Here is a 24394-nt window from a genome sequence, read left to right as displayed (position 1 = left end):
CGTTGAACTAATAGAGAGAATAATGTTTTGGGTCTTTGATATTGAAATTACAATTTGTTGTGACAAATTAGCATATTATTTTTCTTGTGTATACACCAAAGAGGAATGGTATAACGGCGTGGTTAAATAAACAGAAACATATCAACCGCACCTGCCACAAGGGACGTTTGGTTATTATTGAGCACAATAATTTGTAGAGACGATGTACTATATCAAAGGACATAAATAACGATTTTCGCGTTTGAACGCGTTTACTCATATTAGTTGAATTAACGTATTAATAAACATAGTTTGACAAGATTGAATTTAATGTCAAACTAAAACTGTGTTGCATCGTGTGTCACCTTGGATGGCGTTGGTACCAGTTGTGGGGTGTGTTCTTGCTTTCCTAATTATTCCTAAAATCCCACATTCGACGACCTTGATGTAAGATCTCTTGTATCAAACGAGGATTCATTTCAAACCATTAGTTATTGAGAGTCAATTTGTCATTACTGTGAAACGTCCCCAAATCGTCGTATATCATATTTAATAGCGAGTTGCAATAATCAACTAATTAGTTATTTGCCTTCAAAAGTCCCAAAGGGATCAAAAATAGAATAAAACTAAGGGGGAGCAACAAATGACAACAAAAGGCAGTTAATGACAATTAGAGACAACAAAAAACAACACAAGAGAAGGGATTGATAAAGAATATAGAAATTATGAAAAAAATCAACGAAAGAGAACAAAAAACAACAAAAAACGACAAGAAAATACAGGAAAGAAAAACAACAACAGACGTCGTACTTACTTTTTATTTTGTTCTGCTATAGGAAATCCAAAATGTGTTTTTCTAAAGAATCTATGAATACAAAACAAATAAAAGACTAGAAACAATTAGGAAAGGGATCAAAAGGAAAATAAAAATAAGCCAAAGCAAAAAATAAGAACAATTGTCAAGAAAAGGCAATGACAACAAAAAACGACACAAGAAAAGAGATTGATGAGAATACAAAAGAAATTATAAGACAAATAAACGAAAGAGAACAAAACAGAACAAAAAACAACAAAACACTGCAAAGAACAATAACAAAAAGCAAAAAAATGAATAAAAAACTATTGAACACAACCACACGTCGTAGTTTCTATTTTTTTTTGCTATAGGAAATCCAAAATGCTGAAGATGTGTTTTTTCAAGAATCTATGCCCAAGCAGCACAGTGTCGTTACTATGACGTCAATTATAGGCCATTGGCGACCAATGGGGACGTCTAAAAAGACGTCTAAAATGACGTGATTATGACGGGTTAATGTCACATCCTACAGACGTCAACTAATGACGTACCTAGTCCGGCTGGTGAGACGTCAAAATGACGTACTTACTTTTGACAAATGACGTATAAGTAGGATCAAAAATATAAAAAAATGCGTTCAAATTAATACCAGTTTATTACAAAATCTTAAAAAACTACATACTATTACACTTATAGAACATAAAAGTTGAAATAAGGAATTACTAATGATGCAATAATGAAAATGACAACCATTCCTGCTTGAAAGGAAAAACAATACATTTCGAAAAAACTTTGTGGCAGTGCAATAACTCGATATACTCTGATAAATTTTGGATGCGATAAACATAGAATTCTTTTGAGTCGACAGGGTATTTGTAATTGCAATGGGAGACAACAATAAACGATACAAGAAAAGGTATTGATGATTAAAACAAAAGAAATTATGAAATAAATTGAAGAAAGAGAATAAAAACGACAAGAAAACACTCCAAAGAACAACAACAAAAAGCAAAAAAGTAGACAAAAAGCAACGAAATACAACAAAACACACGTCATACTTACTTTTTATTTTTTTTTTTTGCAAAATGCTGAAGATGTGTTTTTTAAAGTATCTACGAACAAAAAGAAATAAAAGACTGGAAAAAAATAGGACAAGGTCGAAAGGAGAATAAAAATAAGCGAGAGCAAAAAATTATAACAATTGTCAACAAAAGGTAATAAATAACAATGGGAGACAACAATAAATAACACAAGTAAAGGGATTGATAAAGAATATAAAAGAAACTATGGAATAAATTTAAAAAAGAGAACAAAGAACAACAAAAAACGATAAAAAAACTGCAAAGAACAACAACAAAAAGCAAAAAAATAAACAAAAAGCAACTAAATACAACAAAACACAGGTCGTACTTACTTTTTATTTTTTTTGCTATAGGAAATACAAAAAGCTGTTTTTAAATAATTTCTTTTAATTTAGGATTGAAAATTTCTGCTCTAATAACCATATAAATAATTGAAAAAAATAATTTTCTTGAAGAAAAAAAATATTCCTACTATCGCTTTTAGGTCAACACATTTATAAACATCTGTTTCGGGGTATATAAAAAAAACTCAAAATATGTAAATAAGTGTAATTTATAGGGGTATATAAAAAAAAATTATTCCTGCCGCTAGTATACACATTTTAACACAAAATAAATTGTCCTCAATACATCCTAATTGAAATTCGCGTCAGCTTCCCCGAGAATGTTTTTGTGCTGATTTTATCGTATAGATTACATAAATAAGGGTATATCTAGATGCCAGTCCTCTCCCCAGGTTATCCTTCTATAATGTACAACTGCTTATCACGCCCTAGAAAATTCGTTCATATAGGGTAAGCTGGTGGAGCGTTTCCGTATTTGCGTCTTGTAATAGACAAAAAAGGAGTCGAACAGATGTTTTTGTGTCAAGGGGTAACAGTAAATTTGTAAAAAAGTTTCTTCAAATTAAAGGAGGGGGAAAGTGGAAACATTGTTATGAAAACACACCTGTAAGTCCGGTTCTGATTAGCCGATTTGTTCAGAAATACAAAATATATAAGTTGTAACCAATTCAATCAGTAACTTGACAAATCCTTTACAAATTTCAATGCTTTTATACCTACATCTCGTCGAAACTTATATCCAGCCGTGACGGTGTAGTTGGTAAGGTTGTCGAAGTGCTTAAATTCCAACAAGGAGATCGGAGATTCATTTTATATCAAACTCTAAGTCCAAAGGAGTTTTACAAACAAAAAACTCACAAACAAAGTCATTAAACGTATATACAATGTTTATTTTTGGAAAAAGTTGCTTCCGAAATTTTCACTTAGCTGGTAAACATTTTTTAATGAAAGAAAAATATTCTCATTTTTTATATTCAGAATTGCCAAAACAAAACAGTCGCACTAGATTTTCCAGTTCATTATAGAAATAAATATTAATACTTATAATGATAACAAAGACATCACAACAAAAAATTGGTTTTTCCACACACCAAAAAAACTGGGATGTACATTGAAGAGCTGTAATGTATCTTCAGGCTAACCAATGATAGAACCAAACAGAAAACTGTTTATTATCCAAGAAAATATTCAATTAAACATGGTTTCAATAATCTGACTATAGAACTGGACGAATACGGAACTATAAAGCTATAAATAATTTATGATCGTGTCTACGGGACACTTGGAATCGCTTAACTATGACGTTGGTTCCAGTAAAAGCGATCAGTGTATGACAAATCTTAACGAATACAATAATAAATTGAAATTGGGTAAGTAATATAAGACAAAAATTAAGTAATTCAAGACGATACGTTAATGTTTCTAAAGCCTAATGGTTCCCAATACAAGAAGTTGTGTCTCTGTCTGGGTTACATTTTAGCAATGTTGCCTAATTTTAAATAGAAAATTATTATGTCAGAACAAGAGCCACAACTTGATAAATCGAACTCGGTATCACGATATAAAATTGATGCACCCGGACGTCTTGTACTTTGAAATATTTTTATGTAATTAGTGTCCAATTCTTTTTAATATTTCTAGTAGTTTCAAGAGTTTAATGTCCAAATTTTTGTCATGATTACACAAAATAGCCCCAGACGAAAAATAAGTGGCCACGTTACCTAGCATCCTTAGGTCAACATCCCTAATCTTTCTTGGCGGAAAACATAATATTTGAAATAAAAAACTTCATTTCCAATTTGAAAATTTATTATTTTTGCTTAAAACTAAATAGTTTACATTTCACGTGACCATCAGCCTTGTCTTCTACCAAACATAAACATTTGGAAAGTTTCCAGAGTAGTACAAAGATGGAGCAGCTATATGTTTAGCAACTACAGTAGGTGTATAATAATCAGCTACAACTTGGTTATTGATAAAATCACTTCTGAAACTGTGACTAACCGCAGATGGAGCAACCACATCAGATACTACTGGAGCAGCTACTTTAGCAATACTTACTTCAGATGGTACTACATCCACGATTGGTGTCGCAACTTTAGCTGCAACGTTTTCAACAACGGGAGTACTGACAGCAGCTACAACTGGTTCGTTGATTACGTCTTTTCTGTACGTATGACTGACTGCTGATGGTACTACATCCACGATTGGTGTCGCAATTTTAGCTGCAACGTTTTCAACAACGGGAGTACTGACAGCAGCTACAACTGGTTTGTTGATTACGTCTTTTCTGTACGTATGACTGACTGCTGATGGTACTGCGGTGGCAACAACATTTTCAACAACTGGAGTTTCGACAATAGCGTGTGATGCCACTAGAGGATGACTGATCAAATCGCTTCTGTAGCTGTGACTCACCGCTGAAGGAATTCCAGCTACGAGAGGAGCGCCGTAAGTCTGCACAACAGGATTTTGTACCAATAACCCACTCGGTTTGGTTGCGACGAAGGCTACGAAAGCAGACAACACCACCAATTTTAACATTGTGACAAAAAAAAAGGTCTGTGTTGTTGATTCGTAAACTGATGAGGACTGATAAAATCTTTGGATGCTTGACGGTATTTATATTTTGACTACGCCCATGTAAATCCATTTAGTGACGTGGAATTTCTTTTTCTGATATTGGAATGAACCTTGAAACGAGTTTAAGTTCGATGTATTCCTTCCATGTTTCGGGAAGGTCGAATATTTCATTATTAAGATCAGAGTAAAATGTTCAAGGTGCCATACATTTTATAAAAAGTATTGCTAACAATATTTATAGGTAAAACAGTCTCTATTACGATATTGACTAAATTAAAAATCATTATTATCATTACTATCTTTCTCATAAACTTTTGTGATAAATTCGCCTAATTTTGTGCTTTGAAAAAGCTTCGAAACTCATATTAAAAGGAATTCCATCCGATTCGAGTTATTGGAAGCGCTCAATCGATCCATTCAATCGTGAAAACGAAAGTCAATTAGAAGCTCCGCTTGAATAAGTGCAGATGAGTTAATTTGCTCTAAATTTTTTTGTGGTGGAGCTTTCCTCAAGTCTGGTGCCATTTTGATTATTATTATTCGGTAAGATCGGATGATACGTTTTTTACACCAAAATTATATCGAAGACGACATAAGAAGACTACGAAAGGCTAAAAAGGATTATAAAAAATATGTAAAAACAAAAAACAACAAAAAGAAACAAATTACTGGAAAGAGAACAGAAAAAAGGATGTAAAGAATGACAACAATTGTCTCAAAAAAGCGGTGTACGAGAACTAATAAACAACAGAGGAAAAAAGATTTCAAAATATAATTGAACGAAAAAACTGAATAATACAATGAAAATACAACAAAAAAACAATGAAAGGCAACAAAAGACAACCAAAGATCGCAGGACACAACAAAAGACAACAAAAGACAACAGAAGCCAACAGAAGACAACAAAAGACAACAAAAGACAACAAAAGACAACAGAAGACAACAAAATGCAACAAAAGACAACAAAAGACAACAAAAGACAACAAAAGACAACAAAAGACAACAAAAGACAACAAAATGCAACAAAAGACAACAAAAGACAACAAAAGACAACAAAAGACAACAAAAGACAACAAAAGACAACAAAAGACAACAAAAGACAACAAAAGACAACAAAAGACAACAAAAGACAACAAAAGACAACAAAAGACAACAAAAGACAACAAAAGACAACAAAAGACAACAAAAGACAACAAAAGACAACAAAAGACAACAAAATACAACAAAAGACAACAAAAGACAACAAAAGACAACAAAAGACAACAAAAGACAACAAAAGACAACAAAAGACAACAAAAGACAACAAAAGACAACAAAAGACAACAAAAGACAACAAAAGACAACAAAAGACAACAAAAGACAACAAAAGACAACAAAAGACAACAAAAGACAACAAAAGACAACAAAAGACAACAAAAGACAACAAAAGACAACAAAAGACAACAAAAGACAACAAAAGACGACAAAAGACAACAAAAGACAACAAAAGACAACAAAAGACAACAAAAGACAACAAAAGACAACAAAAGACAACAAAAGACAACAAAAGACAACAAAAGACAACAAAAGACAACAAAAGACAACAAAAGACAACAAAAGACAACAAAAGACAACAAAAGACAACAAAAGACGACAAAAGACAACAAAAGACAACAAAAGACAACAAAAGACAACAAAAGACAACAAAAGACAACAAAAGACAACAAAAGACAACAAAAGACAACAAAAGACAACAAAAGACAACAAAAGACAACAAAAGACAACAAAAGACGACAAAAGACGACAAAAGACAACAAAAGACAACAAAAGACAACAAAAGACAACAAAAGACAACAAAAGACAACAAAAGACAACAAAAGACAACAAAAGACAACAACAGACAACAAAGTGCCTAGCGGTAAAAAATCCCATTATTAATTATTTGTCAAACTCGATGAAAAGTGTTATGGAAAGTTGCTCTATACACATCAACAATTAATTGTTTTAAAACCTCAATATCTCAACAAAAAAAATCTAGAGATGTTGGGTCAGTTACCGAGATAGCGATTCTATTCTAACATCATCTTGTTGAAACATTATTCCCAAGTTGACAAATTCATATGGATTAGTAGTAGTACTAGTAGTTCAAGTTGGTTTTCTAACATCTCGTGATATACTTTACCTGATAAATCACAATACAAAAAAAGATGCCGGATTAAGTTATTTCCCAAAATACCTGCTCAGACATTTATTTGTGTTTTTTTTATTGGAGCAGGTACGTTTGTGGCTATCCTCGTATTTTCATAAATTCAGTTTTTTCAGTGTAAGTAAATTAAGAAAACTCCACAGAACATGAATAAAGATTTATTTTACTCCTCCAACGTATACACAGGTAAATAATTATTAAACTCACACACTCTGATCAGATTTATTTGTTCCGTTTCCAGCCAATACACAGTGTCTATCCAAATCTGGTAGAATTGAATTTCCTCGTTACATAACACGTACTCGTACTAATGAGGGAAACTTTTGCTACGAACGGCCAATTAACTATTAAATAGATTATAGTTTGAATTTCTAAACATGTACAGCAGGAGTAATGATTTTTTTGTTTTTGAAAACTTTCTTAAACGGATTGTAAGTTATGTGATTTGTAGAGCAGAGTTTCCGTAAACTTAATTAACGAAAAAACTTCGTTTCCGAACAAACTTCGACTTTAAAAACAGTATATTTTAATGGATCTAAAATTTCACGATATCCCAATTAACATTTTGACCCAGTAAGTGCGTTCGATTATTAAATTAGAGACAATGACGCCCATAGAGAGTCTCCACATGGGAAATTAACTGTAATTACATCAAAAAAGTATTTAAGAAATTGGAAAGAGGAATGGGAGGAAGAAAATTATTAAAAATTAGAAATGTAGTAATTTCACCGACTCCAATTTGATTTTGATGATATCATATGTAAAATTCCAAATGCGTATTTTAAACAGAATCATTTGAGAGCTCGTAAAACTCACATGTTCAACAATACTCTGAAAAAAATTGTTCGTTGTGTTCCTAACCTCAAAATTCCATTTGTAAAAGGTTAAATCATCACTGGAAAAAGTGTATAGTCTTATTTTCTGTAGTGAAAGAGCCCCAATTTTGCTCATTTTTCAAATAGTTGTAACATAAACAATGACAACAAAAGACAACAAAAGACAATAAAAGACAATAAAAGACAACAAGAGACAACAAGAGACAACAAAAGACAACAAAAGACAACAAAAGACAACAAAAGACAACAAAAGACAACAAAAGACAACAAAAGACAACAAAAGACAACAAAAGACAACAAAAGACAACAAAAGACAACAAAAGACAACAAAAGACAACAAAAGACAACAAAAGACAACAAAAGACAACAAAAGACAACAAAAGACAACAAAAGACAACAAAAGACAACAAAAGACAACAAAAGACAACAAAAGACAACAAAAGACAACAAAAGACAACAAAAGACAACAAAAGACAACAAAAGACAACAAAAGACGACAAAAGACAACAAAAGACAACAAAAGACGACAAAAGACAACAAAAGACAACAAAAGACGACAAAAGACAACAAAAGACAACAAAAGACGACAAAAGACAACAAAAGACAACAAAAGACAACAAAAGACAACAAAAGACAACAAAAGACAACAAAAGACAACAAAAGACAACAAAAGACAACAAAAGACAACAAAAGACAACAAAAGACAACAAAAGACAACAAAAGACAACAAAAGACAACAAAAGACAACAAAAGACAACAAAAGACAACAAAAGACAACAAAAGACAACAAAAGACAACAAAAGACAACAAAAGACAACAAAAGACAACAAAAGACAAGAAAGACAACTAAAGACGACAAAAGACAACAAAAGACAACAAAAGACAACAAAAGACAACAAAAGACAACAAAAGACAACAAAAGACAACAAAAGACAACAAAAGACAACAAAAGACAACAAAAGACAACAAAAGACAACAAAAGACAACAAAAGACAACAAAAGACAACAAAAGACAACAAAAGACAACAAAAGACAACAAAAGACAACGAAAGACAACAAAAGACAACAAAAGACAACAAAAGACAACAAAAGACAACAAAAGACAACAAAAGACAACAAAAGACAACAAAAGACAACAAAAGACAACAAAAGACAACAAAAGACAACAAAAGACAACAAAAGACAACAAAAGACAACAAAAGACGACAAAAGACAACAAAAGACAACAAAAGACGACAAAAGACAACAAAAGACAACAAAAGACAACAAAAGACAACAAAAGACAACAAAAGACAACAAAAGACAACAAAAGACAACAAAAGACAACAAAAGACAACAAAAGACAACAAAAGACAACAAAAGACGACAAAAGACAACAAAAGACAACAAAAGACGACAAAAGACAACAAAAGACAACAAAAGACAACAAAAGACAACAAAAGACAACAAAAGACAACAAAAGACAACAAATAATTGATATTGAAAACAACCCTAATATTAAGAAAATGAAATGTATTATAAGAGTTTTGTGAATAATAACAAAAAAAAACATTTTGAATAGGCATCAAAGTAAAGATAAGAAGTTTGAGTTATTAGGACATAATACCTGATGCAACTCAGTTTCTCATAATTTCACACCTTCCTTTATGGTAAACAATCCTCATTTCCCTGCGATACAATAAAGTTTTTCATAACCACATGTCATAAAAGAAAATATTTCGTATAATAAACGTCTCCCTTTCTGTTATTTTATAGCCTACGCATAAACTTTACCACATTCTTTACTTTTTTCTTTTCAAGGTCGTTTTTTGCATGCTTAAACGTTGTCTCCAAAAAAATTCATGTAATAAAAACATTTCTTATTATACAAGTGATAATTTGAACATATATACAAGGGCTTAAAAATGGAACTGAAAAAGTTGTATTCTTCTCTGGCTCGTCTATTTACAACAGTGAAAATATACCAGAAGAGTGAAAAACGGCCGAAAACAACAACTGTAGCAACTGATAGAAAAAATGACACTTTTTTACCCACTGGTACTCTCAAGTGATTGGAAATTATGAACTGTCTACTAAAAGAGGAGATACGCCTATGGATTACGAATGCTTCATCTTTTTATTACTCTGTAATCTGTACTCATAAAAATAGCCTATAAAGGCAGAAATAACTCACGTTTCCAGATCATTGTATTACGATTTTCAGGTAATCATTCATCATTTTCCTTTTATAGGATCTATAGTAAGATTATTGATTCATTTCTTATAAACATTTGAACTAATTTCAAAAATTTATTTCCAGTACAAGTTTTAGTAGGAATCAGCTTCTCTAAATCAGTACTACATTGTCAATAATCCTTTCAAAATCTCTTTTTAAAAATCGATAATGAAAACGTTCCATTTTCGCTGCCATACTGTATAGTCTAAGAGCTGGTCACAACCTCGACTAATCGATCTGACTCCGGTCCGGTCCGAGGTAATATCAAAAATAAAAATGAAGGGGGTATCCTTGTAACCGCGCCACTACAAAAAATTGTATCAAATTTTCAATTCCCGATCAGTATTTTCCCTCATCAACTAAAATGTATCACAGATGTGAAAGTGTGTAATTTAAATATCTAAAACAATTAACTAACATATTCATTTTTCATTCCCGTCTGCGCTTTCACCCAAAGTAATTAATCAGAATAACAGTGAATCGTTAAATAAGTGTTGTGTTTGAGTGCGCAAATTACATTTTCACTTGATGTATGCGAAATTGTAGATATTGCCTATAATAAATCACAAAAAGTGAACATTCCTTCACCACATTAGTTGGGAAAAAGTTCAACATCACTCCAACAACATATATAATGTGCTTGAATTTATTTTAATCTTTATCGTCACTTTATTTAAAGCATGCTTACACACTTGTTAGCTTCGGCTGGAATGGTCATCTGTAGCTTAAGAAAAATTATGGTTCTCAAGGCGCGTTCCTTGAAGTGGATTGTGGATTTTTGAAGAAAAAGACATTGCAAACCAAATATGACAAAAGTGGTGACTGATCTAAGAAAAAAAATTGATTTTGATGTGTAGAAATATCTTTGAATAAAATCTATGACATTTTTATTATCGAATTGGCAGCTTCTTTCGATGTTTCTAACGATTTTTTTACGTAATTTATTTATTGGTGGTTCATTTGGGTCAATTGATGTCTTTCGTTGGTTAGTCGATCCCAAATTGTTCCTGCTAATTTCTCTATATCATGGTTCCATCTTAGATCAGATCTTCTTCTAGATTTTTTGAAATTTCATCAATTGTAACCTATTCTAACGGTTTTTTTACGTAATTTATGTATTGGTGCTTCATTTGGGTCCATTGATGTCTTTTGTTGGTTAGTTGATCCCAAATTGTTCCTGCTAATTTCTCTATATCATGGTTCCATCTTAGATCAGATCTTCTTCTAGATCTTTTGAAATTTCATCAATTGTAAAAAATTTTAACGATTTTTTTACGTAATTTATCTATTGGTGCTTCATTTGGGTCCATTGATGTCTTTCGTTGGTTAGTCGATCCCAAATTGTTCCTGCTAATTTCTCTATATCATGGTTCCATCTCAAATCAGATCTTCTTCTAGATCTTTTGAAATTTCATCAATTGTAAAAAATTTTAACGATTTTTTTACGTAATTTATCTATTGGTGCTTCATTTGGGTCCATTGATGTCTTTTGTTGGTTAGTTGATCCCAAATTGTTCCTGCTAATTTCTCTATATCATGGTTCCATCTTAGATCAGATCTTCTTCTAGATCTTTTGAAATTTCATCAATTGTAGCCTATTCTAACGATTTTTTTACGTAATTTATGTATTGGTGCTTCATTTGGGTCAATTGATGTCTTTCGTTGGTTAGTCGATCCCAAATTGTTCCTGCTAATTTCTCTATATCATGGTTCCATCTTAGATCAGATCTTCTTCTAGATCTTTTGAAATTTCATCAATTGTAGCCTATTCTAACGATTTTTTTACGTAATTTATGTATTGGTGCTTCATTTGGGTCAATTGATGTCTTTCGTTGGTTAGTCGATCCCAAATTGTTCCTGCTAATTTCTCTATATCATGGTTCCATCTTAGATCAGATCTTCTTCTAGATCTTTTGAAATTTCATCAATTGTAGCCTATTCTAACGATTTTTTTACGTAATTTATGTATTGGTGCTTCATTTGGGTCAATTGATGTCTTTCGTTGGTTAGTCGATCCCAAATTGTTCCTGCTAATTTCTCTATATCATGGTTCCATCTTAGATCAGATCTTCTTCTAGATCTTTTGAAATTTCATCAATTGTAGCCTATTCTAACGATTTTTTTACGTAATTTATGTATTGGTGCTTCATTTGGGTCCATTAATGTATTTCGTTGGTTAGTCGATCCCAAATTGTTCCTGTTAATTTCTCTATATCATGGTTCCATCTTAGATCAGATCTTCTTCTAGATTTTTTAAAATTTCATCAATTGTAACCTATTCTAACGATTTTTTCACGTAATATATGTATTGGTGCTTCATTTGGGTCCATTGATGTCTTTTGTTGGTTAGTTGATCCCAAATTGTTCCTGCTAATTTCTCTATATCATGGTTCCATCTTAGATCAGATCTTCTTCTAGATTTTTTAAAATTTCATCAATTGTAACCTATTCTAACGATTTTTTCACGTAATATATGTATTGGTGCTTCATTTGGGTCCATTGATGTCTTTTGTTGGTTAGTTGATCCCAAATTGTTCCTGCTAATTTCTCTATATCATGGTTCCATCTTAGATCAGATCTTCTTCTAGATCTTTTGAAATTTCATCAATTGTAGCCTATTCTAACGATTTTTTTACGTAATTTATGTATTGGTGCTTCATTTGGGTCAATTGATGTCTTTCGTTGGTTAGTCGATCCCAAATTGTTCCTGTTAATTTCTCTATATCATGGTTCCATCTTAGATCAGATCTTCTTCTAGATTTTTTAAAATTTCATCAATTGTAACCTATTCTAACGATTTTTTCACGTAATATATGTATTGGTGCTTCATTTGGGTCCATTGATGTCTTTTGTTGGTTAGTTGATCCCAAATTGTTCCTGCTAATTTCTCTATATCATGGTTCCATCTTAGATCAGATCTTCTTCTAGATCTTTTGAAATTTCATCAATTGTAGCCTATTCTAACGATTTTTTTACGTAATTTATGTATTGGTGCTTCATTTGGGTCAATTGATGTCTTTCGTTGGTTAGTCGATCCCAAATTGTTCCTGCTAATTTCTCTATATCATGGTTCCATCTTAGATCAGATCTTCTTCTAGATCTTTTGAAATTTCATCAATTGTAGCCTATTCTAACGATTTTTTTACGTAATTTATGTATTGGTGCTTCATTTGGGTCAATTGATGTCTTTCGTTGGTTAGTCGATCCCAAATTGTTCCTGCTAATTTCTCTATATCATGGTTCCATCTTAGATCAGATCTTCTTCTAGATCTTTTGAAATTTCATCAATTGTAGCCTATTCTAACGATTTTTTTACGTAATTTATGTATTGGTGCTTCATTTGGGTCAATTGATGTCTTTCGTTGGTTAGTCGATCCCAAATTGTTCCTGTTAATTTCTCTATATCATGGTTCCATCTTAGATCAGATCTTCTTCTAGATTTTTTAAAATTTCATCAATTGTAACCTATTCTAACGATTTTTTCACGTAATATATGTATTGGTGCTTCATTTGGGTCCATTGATGTCTTTTGTTGGTTAGTTGATCCCAAATTGTTCCTGCTAATTTCTCTATATCATGGTTCCATCTTAGATCAGATCTTCTTCTAGATCTTTTGAAATTTCATCAATTGTAGCCTATTCTAACGATGTTTCACGTTATTTATGTATTGGTGCAACATGAAGTTTCTTAGAACTTTCAGTGGGAGCCCTAAACTGCAATTGGCACTGTCTAAGCACTATGTACTACTATTGAGAGACTTGACTCGCCGCGAAACCAAGTTCGAACTCGGGGAAACGACTGATTTTGAAGCCTCGGATCGACTCCCTTCAGATCTTAACATCGACTCGCCTGCATCTGCCTAGGCTTCAAAATTTCATGCTGTGTCTACCACAACATCATATATGGAAAAGTATTTGTTTTGGTACACGATTGTGAAAAGTTTTCACTTAGAATTAGTTCGTCTCTTCAAATATTCCACTTGTTTCGGATGCTTTCTCCATTCTACACAAAGAATTACTGATTGAATGATTAGTTTGGTGAAATATTTTTTGAAAGAATGAGGCCTGTCATACCTCATAATTTTTTGGGGGGGAAAAAGAACACATTCCAAATGAGAAACATACTTAGATTTTCAAAACTTAAAAATTAGTCTAATTGAGAATTTTTTTGTCGTTTACACCTATCCGGAAACACATCGTCAATTCTATCTTTCTTTCTGATACCTTTCCGTAAAACAATACGCTTTGAAGTAAAATTTTCCGTCTCAATTTAGAATTTGAGAAACCATCGATGCAGTTTCATAAATTATATGAAAAGCTGAGACACTAAGTAAAATTTATGTTTCCTGGCAATAGAAAATAACTTGACTTGCAGTTTATAATGTAACTTTTGTAGTTTTACTAAAAGAAACGAACCATGACTTTATATTTTATGTAATATCCATATACAAGGGAAATCAGATATATCTGTCGTATGCTAAACATATTTTCAACTAAATCTGATATTGATTCTACTAACTATAAGTTGAACAAATGTTTATACTTGAACTGATTCAGCCAATAGTCTATAAAACTCTCTCATTCAGTGAAAACAACGACCACGCATAATTTTTCGCTTTGGGTACGTTCTTGTTGACCAAGAGGCGTCGTGGACAATGTTCAAACGACCACGACGCTTTTTTGGGCTCATTCTTCAAACTTTATTCACAATCTTTGTGCACCAAGACATTTTTCAATATTGGGAGCCAAATGTCGCCATTTTTGCTTAATATCTTCGCTCAAGCGTTCCAATAAGTTCACATAATTTTTTAATGAAGCCGGCTCTGCAGCACCCATCTTGCGCACAGCTTTCTCATGTTCTATGCCTACTCGGGCAATTTCAGTCGACGATTATCCAATACCGCTTTGTGGAGTTTCTTCAACATTTCTGGAGTCGTTACCTCATAAGGATGCCAAGCTTTTTCCGTGTTTAGAACTCCGCTGAAAACGTTCATTATTTATCGCTGCCAAACAAATACCAAACTGTATAAATTGTGTACTTTCTAATACATTAATATTTTGCAAGCAGCTTCTACCATCTCTGGGTCAAGCCAGATACTTCTCGTACCATCCTCAATTAGGCAACACACATTACAACTCATATTTCGAATTTGTTAAGAATGCTGTGGAAATTTGACATGAACGTCAATCAGTCGATAATAACTTTGTTTAAACACGTTTCAAAATTCTAATTGGATTTAATTAATACAGAATACATTAATCTATGCGTTTAAACGAATAATTTCACTTAAATTGATATTATTCTGATTATATTAATTCTTGGAATTGAAACAATACAACCAAATGATTATAAATGTATCGATCGTTGGCATGAACCTTAAGTGCACTGCGGTTGAATTGGAGAGTCTTGACGCTTGCAAAACAATTTTCTACTGACACAACTGATTATATAATTTGTTTAATAAAGTTAGTTGTTTGAAAATCTCGTGGATTTCCTTTAGTTTCATTTCAATACCCATATTTCGATCATAATTTCCGAAAAGTCCTTATATGAAGTTTGAAAGCTGAAAGGACTAAAATGTATTCAATAAATTAATTTCCGAGTAACTAGTTTTTACACTATACACAAAGTTTGCGTTTGATAAGTAATTTATTTCCAAAAATTAATGGTATTTGTGTTTATGAACAAGCTACTTGAAACTTTTCACATGATTCAGCTATTTTCTATGCAGAACCGTATTAGCTCAAAAATACTTAAATTTACTCGTAATAATCTTTCGTTGTTTTGCGTCATAAATATTTTAGCTTCTTCTTTCCAATAATTCGGAATATTTAATATTGAACAGTTAGTTATGGCCATATCCTTTGTTTACCATCAATTTTTCATCATATAAAATGATTTTTCTAATTATTTTTATGTAAATAGCTACTGGCTATCAATTTTTATAAAAAAAATACGATCTCGTTTATTTTATGAAGCTAATTTTGGATTTAATGAAATTTCCATGGAAATGAACTTATCCTCGTTGACAAGACCGTTCTAATAATTTTTAATATCGTTTCACCTCATTTAATTTTAATCTCTTACACCATAATTTACCCCAAATATCAATATTATCAATTTAAAACGTTTACGGTGATTATATCTTGTTTCTAAAAGAAGTTTTATACAGTGTGGAACGTCGAGACAGAGATTCATTGCAAAAATCAATTTGCATAATCTCTAGAAGCAGCGTAGCTCTGCTGAACCATAATACCTCCACTCAAAACGTCTCTCTTGGGTTTGTATATGTAAGGAATAGGAGGGGGTGTCATAGAACCATGTGGAAGGTAAAGGGATGCAGTAAAGTGGTTTTTCCTGAAACGTGCCATTAGGAAAAATTAAGTAAATAACATGCTCAATATACCAACAAGATTATAGAAGAAAGTTGACTCCGAATTCCCAGAGGACGGTAGCAATTTTGTAAGGAAAAGCCTCGGTCAGACAGTCCTGTTCGATTATGTTGAACGATGTTAGAGTTTGGTGAATGCTCCGGTTATAAAACGGCATTTCTTTGTATAGTTAATTACATCTTGTTTTGACTAATTTTCATAGATGCAAGTACTTTGAAGATCTTTTTGATTATTTACGTCATTTACGTCAGAACTAATGAATAGTAAAAAGGGAATCGTGCATTTGAATAAATTAGTGTCAGGAATTGGATAAGTGTTTAGTAATAAGTTGTAGTGCATAGTAAATAGTTTAGCGTATAACTAAGTTCCGATTTTATCATACTACCTTGAACAATTCTGAAAAATAATGTTTGATTATTTATTTAATGAAACGAATAAATTATTTTCAAAAAAATTTATTGATGATTCAAATATTATTAATAACAAAACATAAACACCTACAAATACAATTTGTATTTTATATTCTAAAGAATAAATGAAATGATAATCTTCTACCCAGAATATTGTTTGATAATTTTATTCCATTCTTTCGGGAAATTAACTTGCATATATCCTAAAACTTTTCTAATTTGTCGTTGTTCCTGAGGTGTACATTGAGAACACGAACCCTGCAAAACTAACGGTGCCAAACCTAAAATGAAAAAAAAATATCCAAAGAATAATAATAATAAATGTTGTGACGGGTACACAGCCACACGCCATCTAGCAACGTCGTAATACTTAACAAACACTGAATTTGGTAAAAATGACATTGAACAACACCGAAATTACGCTGGAAAGAAGGTAGATGGGGGTAAAACTAATTATTGGGACAACCTACAGGGTCTGAAACAGGTAAAGACTCTTCTAGAAAATTATAACCAGAGTAGATCTACTGTACTAGGTAGGTATCCACATTCTCTTGAAATGTCAAAGTACTAGGGAACTCCAGAGCACTACACCTGGGGGCCTACGAAATAGAAGACGAAGATCTCTGGCAGTTAAAGCCATCACACATTCTAGACTTTTTAAAAGAGTTTAATCTCCAGTGTATACGAGACCCCAACACCGAAATTGAAGTGGCTATCGAGGAAAACCTTTCGGAAAAAATGTTCAAGGCAAGGACACCCGCTATCAACAGTGCTGTTCAAACTTGTAGTAGAAATGATCTTAAGAAGTAGTGGGATTCGAATCCAGGGGATGATTTACAATAACAAGACAAAGTCTCAAATGATGTAGTACTTATAAGAAGAACGAAAAAATGTCTAGAAAACTGTTTAGAAAGGAAGCAAAAAAATATGGATAACGTATAAATGAGCAAGGGTCTGAATAACTTCAACCAATTGAAAATGACGATAAAACAAAAACAAATAACATGAATTCAATGAAGTCATACCTGGAAGTAACAACCATGAACAAAGAAAGATATTTCAAGAGCTGTCAATTTATTTACTTACAAGACATTTGTACAACCAACGGTGCTGTATGGCACTGAGTGTTGTACCATGAACACAAAAGAAGAAAACATTCGAAAGGGAAAGGTACTGATAAGGATTTTCGAAGAAGACGAGGAAAATAAGTTTTAGGGCAAAAAATTCTGATGAATAAGGCATAAAGCCAGAATGAATGAAGTTAGTTGGTTGAGAAGATTCTTGTTAAAGGAAGAAGGAGCTAAAATGAGAAGGAGGTGCTCATAGAAAAAAAAAAGGGATAGAAGATATAGAAAGAATAGGAATAATGAAAAATCTATGGATGAGAAAACTGCAAGTTACGTGCCTTTAGAGTTTTGACTCTATTTTTCTATTAAAATTTGTCAATTTTTTTCAATTAGATTGTTTCTATTGACAGTAAAATCCATTGCAATAATGGATTGATATCTTACTTTTTAATCTACGACCAACGGCATCACAAGGGGCTTCTCCAATAGCACATTTTAATTGCCTCAGTAGGTATCTTTTGTCTTTTAGAGATGCTTCTAAGGCTTCATCCGAGATGGAAGGTCTTTGAGTTGTAGTAGCCGCTGATACGGTAGCCAATGTTACGAGGAATATCAAAAACATCATACCCAGCTGTAAATAAATATTCCAATAATATTGATATCAATGTAGAGAGTTGGCCTTTTTGGAAGGGATGAAACCCCCACTAAGACGTTGAAATAAAATAAACAGACTGCTGTGGGCAGAAAAATTGGTCGCATAAAGAGAAATGGAAGGTTTTCTGGAGTGATGAATCAAAGTTTGAGCTTTTTTGGTTTAAGATAAGAGTGTTTGCGCGCAGGTCAAAGGAAGAATGGATATTTGAAGACCCATGTGTAATTCCGATTGTAAAATATGGCGTACACTTGGTGATGTTTTAGAGAAAGGGAGACCTGGGAATAATAAAAACAAAAGGGGGTTACATCAATGAATCAAATATATTTTTATTTATATATATTCTTCAAAATATAAATATCTGAATCGATCCTATTGTTTTATATGTTGTATATTACGCAAACTATAGGGTGGACAAAAACTTATACCGAAAAAAATTTGTTTTCTAGTCGCAATAATGATAATGGAGATAATTATAATATTTTCAAAACACCGTCCTTATATTAATGTATGTTGACGGTTATTTTTACCGAGAACTTCTATTAGCTGAATACAAATTACGTACTTATATAATATTATAGCTTTTCATAAATATTCCTTATAGATTTTGTAATGATAATTAATAATTTAATAATTTAAAACTAACCTAATATAAAAATAACATCATTTTATATAAATACGATATTCAAAACCTATTTATTGATACACCAACTGTTATTTAAATGAAATATTCCCAAATTAGAAAATTAGGAACAGAAAATGACCAGCCACTTCGCCAGATTTTACCTGATTGAATTTTCTTTTAAAAACAATTATGTGAATCACCTTTTTTTCGACTGAATTGGTATCCAGCTCAAAGACCCACACTGTAGACACAAAATTAATATCATTTGTTTTGTTCAAAAAGCTTAAACCTTTAGAGAATGTACTGATGAGTCGCAATGGATCGAAACTGATCGTTGAAGCTAATTACTAATAGAATCAATTATTTAGCTACTATTGTTTTTTATTAATGAAACACAAGGATCAGAAAAATCTACAATTCATTAAGATATGATCGTTTTCTTTAAAAAAAAACAACAAATTCGATCTGTTTATTCATCTGAAACGAAAAATGTCTACCTCAATATCGGTTTTTAAGATTGTTGAATAATCTAGATGAAAAATTAGATTTTATTATATTATGCAAAGATTTATAATCACTATTAACTAATTTAGAGTTCATTTTTTCAGTATATCAATTAAAATAATGAATATATTAAACAGAAAACAACTGTTCAACATTTATTTAATCAGAATGTCAATTACCCTGGTAAAATAATACAAAATAATTATCATTGAACTTACCTGAAATGTGTGCATCTTGTAAAACTGACTGTCACTGAGAAAGTGTTTAAGTGAAAGTGAAAACACCAGCGATTATGTCAGGGTTTCAGTTAGAAGCCGTTACCTTGTACGTGTCCATATGTCGAATACATTAATTATTACATTACATTGTTTTCTTTACTTTGCTTCGTTGTTTGTTTGTTAATAAACCCCCATCTTGCTATACAATCATTTTCAAAACACTAATTCAAAATGGATATGGAATGGAAAACTCAATTAATAATTGCACTATAATTTCCATGTGGAAATGAATTTTTCACAAAAAAATTTTCATTTAAACTTACTATACATCAAAACAAAAATTTGGTAAATCACGATAATGTCATATTATGTAAAAATTTTGATCAAATACCTCAACTACCACTGATCAATTTTAAAAAAATTCAAACACCTCAACTTACATGGGGACAACCTCAATTCAATAAAAACAAAGAATGTAATTTCAGCTTTTCTTGGTAAATTGAAATCTATGAAGGAAAATATTGATCCAGAGCTAATTTTCACAATTTCCAAACTTTTCGCTGGTAGTATTATTTATTTTGTGTTATTCATACATCAATATGACATATCATTCGATAATTGATACTATTACTACACTATTTTAGAACAATAATAAATAAAATTTATTTGTAGTTTTATCCGGCGCCATCTTGCGTTATCAATCTGAAGTTTTTACCTACATTGTATATATTATTCTTCATTGATTCACTTGAGGAATTTTAATAATTTATTTTTATTAAACTCGAATTCACCCTGTAGCATAACCGCGAAAACTCGTTGGTAATTTCATCACTTTTCTTTTTCGTAATTCATAAAAGCAGATGAAAGCCGGTGTACGTTATAGACAATGACAAAAAAGCCTTCAAATTTATTACAAATATAGAAGAGAGTAAAATGAAAGAAGGTTCGCGAAAAAAATATAAATTGATCAAAATATTTTACCGGAAAATGTCACGCATGTTAAAAATCTACTTGTCATGTTTAATTCAATGGAAATAAAATATGAGGACAGTCATTTATTACAACACTCAATTATGTAATGATAGAACTTATGTCAGTAATATAGAAAACTGTACTTTGTATCATATGCGATTATAGATGGGGCTAGAAAAAAAATATTTGGAAAGCAAATAAACATATTTTTTAATAATTCCCATCTAAAAGAATGTTCATTTTATTCGAATTATTGACTCATGCTTCTAAAATAATTAATAAAAACATATATTCAATAGAATACTTTTGTGGTAATCTGCTTATGAATAGAGGAATTCCTTAGAAGATGTAATAAAAATGATTATATGTATCAAAAAAATGTTATTAATAACTCTTATTAATAAATTCACATGTATAATCTTAAAATAACTAAAAAATAAATATTTAATTATAGTTTTAGTGAATCAATATGAAGCTGAAGATAAAGTATATTTTCACCATGTTTGGAAGCTCACCACTAGGTGGTGCTAGTAAATTTTTGAAATTAATTTTATATTACACCATATGTTATTGAATTAAATATTTGATTAACATCTAAAACATTCAGAGAAGTTTTAAAATATGAATAGTGAATTGATATCAACTTATTTAATAATTAATCTTTTTTATGCCTGGCGAATGTTTGTCTCTTTATATATAGATGTCACTGTATGGGACCATTGAACAAATTAATAGTTCATAAACTTCCATGTTTGGAAACTCGCTATTAGATGGTAATAGTAAATTTTTAATTTCAATTTTATATTACGAAGTATATATCATTGAATTGAATATTTTATTAGCATCTCAAACATTCAAATTGATGTTGAAATAAGAAAAGTGAGTTAATATTAATTTATTTAATGGAAGATTGCTTTTTCGTACTTCACAAATGTTTGGTGCTCCACATATAGATGTCGCTGTATGAATCTTTCCAGATTTTGTAGATTTTTTTGTTTGGAAATTCGTTACTAGATGGTAACATTAAATTTTGATTATAAATATCACATTTCGACGTATATTTTATTAAATATATAATATAAATCAAAGTAGTTTTTATATATCTCTAATTAATAATTTGATATTGGGAGTAATTCATTTATTAGTTAATTTTTTATGAGCAAATTAAAATTATTTCACAATATACGATAAATTCCAAATTATAGATGGCGCTTATATAGGTCATTCGACCTACGTTTTAATCCTTTCTCTGTTTTACTCACGTAAAATCGTAATATAAGACAGATACATAGCTATATACCAAAAACAGTAAAAAAGCATTATAAACATCTGATTCCTGATTAATGAGTGAGTGTTTTCAATGACAGTGTTATAAAAATTCGAGTTTGACTAAAATCTAAACTGTATGTTGAACTTTCTGTGAATAAATCGGATTAAATAGATCAAAATACATCACAAAGGATGGTGAAGTGGTTCCTCTATGGTCAATAACCTCATAAATCAATAGAAAGTTATGTATTTCGAGGTAAACTAATTCTATCATCTATTTTTCGAAAAAAATACCGTTTTCAATGCCTAAACAGTTCCGCGATGAGAATTCCAACGAAAGTGGCCCAAGCGATGGAGAAAAACCACTTAAAAAAGCTAGATTCGTGTGGCAACTTAAAGGAAAACATCACCTAAAAGAATCCGTCGAAACCAATACAGTTGATAACGAAGAAAAAAATCAAGACGAACAATTAAGTGAAACTGATGAACAAAATATCGATTTAGTAGGAAATGAAGCGACGAGTAGTAATTCGCATAAATCAGGATGTAACTGCTGTTGTTTACAATCGTTATTAGAAAAAACTTCGGATGATATCAATAATGAATTAGATAAGATTTCGAATGATATCAATTTTACAATGGGATGCCCGGATTCTAAGAATCAAGAATATTATTTACACAAATGGCAAGCTAGACAAATAGCAAGAGGTTTTGTTGATAATACTGTTAATAGTCTACTGGAAACTTGGTGTAATTCGTCGGTACAATCAGATGAAGACGATCACTACCCGAACGATGGACAAGTAGAACAGGACGCCATTTTAATGGCGATACAATCTCATGGTTTACAGTCTTCCAGTTTGCATCTACGACCAACAACTTCCTCTTCTAATCATGAAAGAAACTTAATCGATGAATTTACGAATGATAATGCAGAAAATGAACGTAATAAGGAAGAGGAAGCCGAAGTTTATACAGCGGAAGGTAATAGTAGTTCAAACGCTTCTATTCCCATAAATGAAGAGAGTTTAGGTATGGAAGAAACTATGGATTTTTTAAATGCAGCTGTATCTGTGGCTATTCAGAAGAAAGGTTTATCCTATGGATATTGAATGTATAAATCGATTTAAAACAATAATAAGTGATGGTTATGGTATTAAAAAGTGAAAACAGTATTTTATTTTATATAAAAACATATCTTGTAATTTTTATTTATTAAGTTCATAGTTTATTATTATTTTTAAGTACTGATATGTAATTAGTAATTTTTGATTCAATTAATACAAATGTAGTTTGATTAGTCGTGTATTTTGAAGCTTTTTTAAAAAAAAAACAGAATAAATATGAATTAACGATTTTATATGTTTCCCTCACATTAAAAACAATTATTTCATATTATTTGCTTTCAATAAACTTCATTTAATTAATTGTCCATAAGTTATTCACAAAGTTACTATAATTGCAATAGTAAGCAGATTTATAACTATGTATATAAAGAAAATTTATAATCTAGAGTGTAATGCTAATAAGTCTCTGATCATATATAACGAGTGAAAAATTGACTCACAAAGCAAGGAATAGATAATATATACTTACAATTCAATTTATATTTCAATTAAAAACTTTATTAAATTCAAATTTCAAACACGACGGAGTTATTTGGTACATTTGTTTTTCAATATCAATAACTATGAATTATTTTTGATTTTAATCTAAGTACACGTTTATTTTAACCCCAATATATTTTTCATACCAATTTCAATTAACATTAATTATGTAATAATAAAAAACATCAACAACATTTAATTATCAAATTATCGGAGTTCTGTCAAATTTCACAGCATTCTTGATAAATTCAAATTATAATTTGTAATGTGTGTTGCCTAAACTGATTAAATTAGCATGATTTTCAAGTAAAAATATAGATGAATAATAATTAATACATTTAATTATTGTGATTTTTATCAGTATCAGTAGAATATTTCTTAAATAAAATTTTATTATAGTTTGTTGCAAATAAAGGGGTATTTGTATTATAACAATATCAAAAAGATGACTTTTATTTATTTTCATTTCTTATACAGTTTTGTACAGCTAACAAATAATAGATGGCGTGCTAGAGAAAATAACTTTTTGAATAAATATTCAATTTATGTAATGGTTCAGTAAATTGACATAACATTTCGTGATAATTATATCTTGATATGTTTATTTCTCTCTGTTTCATGTTCATAATCTATGGAAAAACGAATTTTTACACGTATT

At 30.9% G+C, this 24394-nt stretch overlaps 3 protein-coding genes across 4 annotated transcripts; 1 reads left to right on the top strand and 2 right to left on the bottom strand.

The window, feature by feature from the left end:
* Positions 1-4067: 4067 nt before the first annotated feature.
* LOC130895794 (uncharacterized) lies at positions 4068-4745 on the bottom strand. The gene has a single exon (XM_057803344.1). It carries the CDS (start codon positions 4743-4745, stop codon positions 4068-4070), a length of 678 nt encoding a protein of 225 aa, XP_057659327.1.
* Positions 4746-16851: 12106 nt separating this feature from the next.
* Positions 16852-20923, bottom strand: LOC130895942 (ejaculatory bulb-specific protein 3-like). Of its 2 annotated transcripts, XM_057803603.1 has the most exons (4): positions 20329-20923; positions 19889-20109; positions 18334-18520; positions 16852-17103 (listed from the first exon to the last, which is right to left on the bottom strand). In XM_057803603.1, exons 2-4 carry the CDS (start codon positions 19901-19903, stop codon positions 16964-16966), a joined length of 342 nt encoding a protein of 113 aa, XP_057659586.1. In that variant the 5' UTR covers positions 19904-20109; positions 20329-20923; the 3' UTR covers positions 16852-16963. The 2 variants fall into 2 exon arrangements, with proteins under 2 accessions (XP_057659586.1, XP_057659585.1); XM_057803602.1 differs by having other exon boundaries at positions 19889-20921.
* Positions 20924-22184: 1261 nt separating this feature from the next.
* On the top strand, positions 22185-23426 carry LOC130895941 (uncharacterized). Its single transcript, XM_057803600.1, has one exon. It carries the CDS (start codon positions 22432-22434, stop codon positions 23239-23241), a length of 810 nt encoding a protein of 269 aa, XP_057659583.1. The 5' UTR covers positions 22185-22431; the 3' UTR covers positions 23242-23426.
* The last annotated feature ends 968 nt before the right edge of the window (positions 23427-24394 follow it).

This window comes from Diorhabda carinulata, chromosome 6, assembly GCF_026250575.1.
Source record: "Diorhabda carinulata isolate Delta chromosome 6, icDioCari1.1, whole genome shotgun sequence".
Classification (NCBI taxonomy): Eukaryota; Metazoa; Arthropoda; class Insecta; order Coleoptera; family Chrysomelidae; genus Diorhabda; species Diorhabda carinulata.
Note: the sequence above shows the minus strand (reverse complement) of the source record. Positions and strands in the feature narration are given on the sequence as shown.